This window comes from Triticum dicoccoides, chromosome 3B, assembly GCF_002162155.2.
Source record: "Triticum dicoccoides isolate Atlit2015 ecotype Zavitan chromosome 3B, WEW_v2.0, whole genome shotgun sequence".
In the NCBI taxonomy this organism is placed as follows: domain Eukaryota; kingdom Viridiplantae; phylum Streptophyta; class Magnoliopsida; order Poales; family Poaceae; genus Triticum; species Triticum dicoccoides.
Window position 1 is genome coordinate 658,640,340 of NC_041385.1, and position 5,579 is coordinate 658,645,918.

Below are 5,579 nucleotides of genomic sequence, written 5' to 3' on the forward strand. Positions count from 1 at the left end.
GAATAGGAAATATATGGATGCCGCTCCTATCTTTCAAACACGAGGAAATATATAAACGGGATTTGGAGTGCCACAAATATAACAAAACATGAGCAATATATACGATTGCTCCCAAAATGGTTGAGACGGTCATTTTTTTTCTCATTTTCTCTCCTACTTTATCTATGGGATGTGATAGGGGTGGGGGCTATTGGAAGAAAGAATGTTGTCTTCCCTATCTAGATGAATGTATGTTCTTTTTATTCTCTATAATACTAGGCGTCATCCCTTCATCACATGCTTAATAATTTAATTCATAATTTACTTTTATTAGAACAAACATTAAATACTAGAGAGAACACTAAGACATAACCTATTGTGTACGTAAAATTGGGATTTTATTTCCGTAGAATGCGCCAGATAAAGCTGCCACCTCGGCAAATGGAGGTGCCGTGACTACGATTAAGCAAATTGAGATGACAATAAATAGCATAAATATGCCAAAATAGATAACACATTTATTTTTCCATCATGAAATAGATAAAACTTGTGGTGGCATGTTTCAAATGCCACTTACAATTATAAACAATGTTTGCTATATCTATAAAAGTATCGAAATGAAGCCATTTCTCTTGAAACACACTCGTTCAATTCAAAATATATAAGACATATTTTTGACCATCTTTGTTCTATTAATTGCTTGATAATATGCGGGTTGTGTGACATAAAAATGATACTATATGTTTTTATTCAAATCCGCTTTCTTATGTTGTCATTTTGTTACTATGAACCAAGTACTGACAAAGCTTTAACTCCGGAATCAATTAAATGAGAAGAATAATTTCACAGTAGTCTTGTTAGTATATTATGATGTAAGAACACATGATCAAAGTCTTTCATCGGATATCGCAAATCTCGGCTTATATTTGGACGCTAGATTTACCTGTTAACTCTATTAGGATTTAGGATATATTTATTGTTTATAGTTATTGCTTGCACAAATGTTATACCAATCAAAACGAATGCAATACATTTGAAGACAATAGAAACAGACAGGGGTTTGGCAGTAATGAGAATTCAAAAACTTCAAAGATTACAACAGACAAGTAAACGTTATGTACGTACTCATAAATTGCTAGGTCTCATGTTCAAAATGCGATGTATACAGTACTAGGTCCAAATTACCAGTTTAGTTAGCCTGTGAAGCTGATAAATTTTCTCCATTACAAAGCTGCATTGACAGCCTAGCTAATAGCACTGCCTGCAGCTCCCACAGTCCGGCTGAAGAAAATTCAGCTACTTCACAGCTTTTAGCAACTGGTCGAGAACCCCCTTATTGCGCTATCACTTACTAGTACCTCGTTGTTCCTCTTGCATTTGCATGCATTGCATGTATGATGAAATCATGCATGCATGCGTATATACGAGCGTGGATATGATCTATGTAGTAGGATCAGCTAGACGGCCCGGTCGACGATCTCACCGTTGGAAGCGTATGATGCGGCGGTCCTCGGCGGGGGCGGGGGCGGTGGCGCCGTCGAGGGCGACGGGGAGGTGGTCGCCGCCGAAGGAGCGGACGTGGTCGTTGAGGGAGCGCTTGTGCTTGAAGTCGGAGCCGCAGGCGCAGAACCAGCGCTTGCCGCAGTTCTTCTCGTGCGTGCGCCAGTCGCCCTTGACGGCGAAGGGCTTGGCGCAGCGGCGGCAGCGGAAGGGCCTGGCGCCGTGCTTGCGCTTGTAGTGCGTCTGCAGGGTGCGGAAGTCCTTGAGCGGCCGCGCGCGCGGGTGGGCCACGCTGTTCCGGCACCCGGCGGCGCAGCAGTAGCACGGCAGCTTCAGCAGCGCCAGCGTCTGCGTGCCCTTGAGCGACTCCGGGCCCTTGCGGTACTCGCGCCCGTGGCCCCACATGTGCATCTGCATCCATCAACACATGTTATGCATGCACACACTGGATTAGTACTTAACAAAGTACGTATAACATAGGAAATTCAAGCCACTTGATAGGCGTTTTCATGATCGTTGGTGTGAATTTTCGTTGTTCGTAATGATTGTTTGCATGAAATGCACTCAAAGAGATCTTGAATATCAAGCTTTCGGGGCTCCACCGGGCCGGGTATATATATATACATGTTTGGGTTTCAGAGTTGTTCTTTACGGAAAGGTGGCTACTACCGGGACGGCGTACTGGTGATCACGATCAGACCTTCTCTTTGGAATAAATTGACACTTGATTAGCTTTGGAGCTCCTAGGAGACGAGCCCTGGGTCCAATCCAGACACCAAACACCCGCAATGCCATTGGGAAAGTGGCCGGTGTTGGATAGGTCAGGCTCAACTTCGACGGGGCCATTCGACGGTGTTGGGAGATAGATTTTCGCTGCTGCATGCAAGGTGTTCACATCGATCTACCGGCCGGGTTTTTTGGACTAGTTATCCGGGAAACCTAGAGTGTCCTTGATGGTGTGTGGCCTTTGTAGAACGATGCGACGATGAAGCTTCGGCTGCTCCTCGTTTGTAACCAAGTATGTGGAGACTGGAGAGTTGGTTAAGATTTGGGGCAGCCGGGCAGGCGACCAAAACACTATGATATGGTGAATTGATGATTCATGTCGAATTATGTTAGCGAGCTAAGATGATCTCGGTTCTCTCATTCGCTGGACTTAATTTTGTACTACCAGCTAATTAAATTCTAGATCATCTCTCTTTTGCGTCTCCAATATTATCACAGAATCAATCGAATCGTGGCTTAGATGAAAACAGAACCAACAATAACTAAGGCGGGGCAGTATATAAGAGCATGCAAAATAGACGTCATTTAATTTACCTGCATGTTATTATATCTGTTGAAGCTCTTGTTACAGACGTGGCAGACAAACTGCACCGGGCCGACGAGGATCTGCGCCGGCGTCGGGATCCAATATTCGCAGCCCATGGGCACGCCGCCCTCTGCTCCGACCATGCCGAATTCCGGCATGCTGACGCTGTTTGATCTTCCTGCCGAGACCATTGGCTCGCCGTGCTCGTCTTTCTCCTCTGCCTCCACCTTGCAACCTCCATGCTCAGGTTTCAACTCATCTATCTCCTCCTCCTCCTCTTCGTCACAGTCGTGGTCATCATCTTCCTCCTGGCCCTCCTCTTCCATGATGTCATCATCGCAAGATCCACCAACCGGCAAGCCGATATTCAGATCCACGCCAGGCCCGAGCACCCCGGCCGCGCCGCTGCCCATGATCTCTTCCTTGACTCCAGGTGCAGGGTGATCATGGTCACCACCAGCCCCCTTCCCCTCCTCGAGCATGCGGAGCAGCGGCAAACATGCGACGCTGCTGCCATCTACCTGAGCGGCACCTCCGTCCTCCGCATGTGGTCCAGACGCCATGGACGATGATGAGGAGGAGAAAGTCGACGACGATCTCGAGGAGGACGGCGAACCCGGCGGCTTGAGCCACTCGAAGAAAGGCGAGGCGACAAGGAGCTCACCTTCCATGGAGGAGCAGGTGCGCAGCCCCATCTTGATCTTAGAATACAGGTCTCGCTTTGCAGGGACTGGAGAATATGCAGTATATATAGCTAGCTTGATATCGGGGGTTTGGTGGCGTGGGTGGAGAAGACTGGGATGTGGAGGAAGGGGAAAGAGGAACGGCAGCAGCCTCCCTAATGTCAATGTGCGCGTATGTCACGACCTTGAAGAAAACGAAGCGGCCACCACCTGGGGCCGCTTATATACAAGCTCGATCGGGCGCCTTTACGTTTGTGTGTGCTGCGCCTGCACCCCTGGGTGTAGGCGTTGAAACTCTCGCCGATGCTTTCACACTCGATCCATGGGCAGATCAGGCAAAGCCGACGAGATAGCGCGTGGCGTGGGGGCGTGTGAATGTGCATGCGGAGCCCGGACCGTCCGTCGTCGCCGGCTGCTGCTGCTGCCATACGATCGTGTGCGCGTACAGGGGAGGTGCGGCGGGGGAGCCCGGTTTGGAGCCTTGGATGGTCCCTGCCGCCGTGCGCTGCACAGTCGCGGTCCATGCGCGACATGGCGCCGCGGGTGGTGACTGCGGATCACATGCCGAGAATGTGCGCGGTCTGTGGGGGTTTAATTCGGGGGTCAAGCGCAGTACACCGGGGATGAGGAAACAGAGGACGGGACTGTGCCGTGTTCTCACCTAGTATTATGTGCGCGACAGCCCTAGCCTATGTTTTTGATTTTTGCTTGGGACTTTTTCATACACATGCATAGTGAGAGTAGATGGTGGATGTGGATGTACCGGGACTTGGTGCACCCATCGTCTCCGACCTCACTCACTCTGGCTGAAAAATGTTGCGGTGTAAAAGAAAAACTGAGGCCGTAGAAACATGTGCCCATCATACTACGGTGAAATCTCAAATCCAGATTTGGAACGCAGCACAAGAAACCAAAAAGGCAAACCCAGTGTTGATAGTCACATTGCGGTCCAACTTGGGTTGGCTACTTTTTTTTCTTGCGAGTGAGTTTTTTTTTGGGTCTGTCTAGGACACATCTAGATGTGACACAATTATGTCACATCTTAACTGATGTCCACTCTGTTTGTGGTCTTTTTTTTGTCTTATTTTTTTTGTTTCTTGTTGCTGCATTATATATTAGTGGGAGCTTAGATGTGACATCCTTAAAAAACATCTGGATATGAATTAGACAAACTGTTTGCGAGTGAGGGTTGGCTACTATGTATTCGCAAAGAGATTTTTTTACTTTTATCTCTCAACCTGTTTATTTAAATTTTGATTAGAAAGTTTGTAGCATGTTACATGTGTGTTGATTCTACTTGTTCTATCTGATAACTTTTAACAGATATAGTGATATGTCAGATAGGTTCTCCGTTGCGGTTACAAGGCTCACCCATGGCGTAGCCCAGCTGCGGAGCAAAGAATCTCATATAAAGGAGCTAGTGAAAGATATAAAATGTTGGAGGGGCACAAACACAAGAACTAAGAACATTTTTTTGATAATATGCAATATAGGGGTGGCTCTCCTTCCCTAAAAAAATATTAGGGTTTCTCTCCGTCCCGTCAGTGCAGCCACCGGTCCGCCTCGTCTCCAGTGACCTTAGGGCCATGGCGGCGTGGTGGATCTCAGCCCTTGCCGACGGGAGGTCTTTGTTTTTAGATATTCCTTTGAGTTTTGTTAGGGTTTGTGTCCTACTCAGAAAGACGAGATGGTGGCGGATCCCTGAAGATGGAATAAGGTTCTCTCCGCCTGAGACGGTGGCGGCTCCCGGTGGTGCGTCTAGCATCGTCAGTGGGCATGTGAAGGTGTGTCTCCGGCGGATCTGTTCTTGGTGGATTTGCTCGGATCTGGTCATAGTTTGTCTACGTTCGTGTGTCTTCAGGTTGGATCCTTCCAATCTACGCTACTGTTCAACGGTGGCGGTTGCAGTTCTGGTGTGTTGGTCCTATGGGGCCTTAGCACAGCGACTTTCCGACTGTCTACTACAACAAGTTTTGCCCGGCTCCAGCGAGGGAGGGGCGATGAAGGCGGCGCGCCTTCGCCTTGCTTCAAAGCTTGTAGTCGTCGCTAGATGGTCTACGGATCTAGATGTAATTTTGATTATTTCTGGTGTTCATTGTATTGCC

The 5,579-nt window shown here is 48.1% G+C and overlaps 1 protein-coding gene across 1 annotated transcript; it reads right to left on the reverse strand.

Annotated features, from left to right (window-relative positions):
- Positions 1 to 1,047: 1,047 nt before the first annotated feature.
- Positions 1,048 to 3,639, reverse strand: LOC119281745 (protein TRANSPARENT TESTA 1-like). The gene is made up of 2 exons (XM_037562190.1): positions 2,800 to 3,639; positions 1,048 to 1,890 (listed from the first exon to the last, which is right to left on the reverse strand). The coding sequence occupies exons 1-2, from the start codon at positions 3,484 to 3,486 to the stop codon at positions 1,459 to 1,461; spliced, it is 1,119 nt and encodes a 372-aa protein (XP_037418087.1). The 5' UTR covers positions 3,487 to 3,639; the 3' UTR covers positions 1,048 to 1,458.
- Between the last annotated feature and the right edge of the window lie 1,940 nt (positions 3,640 to 5,579).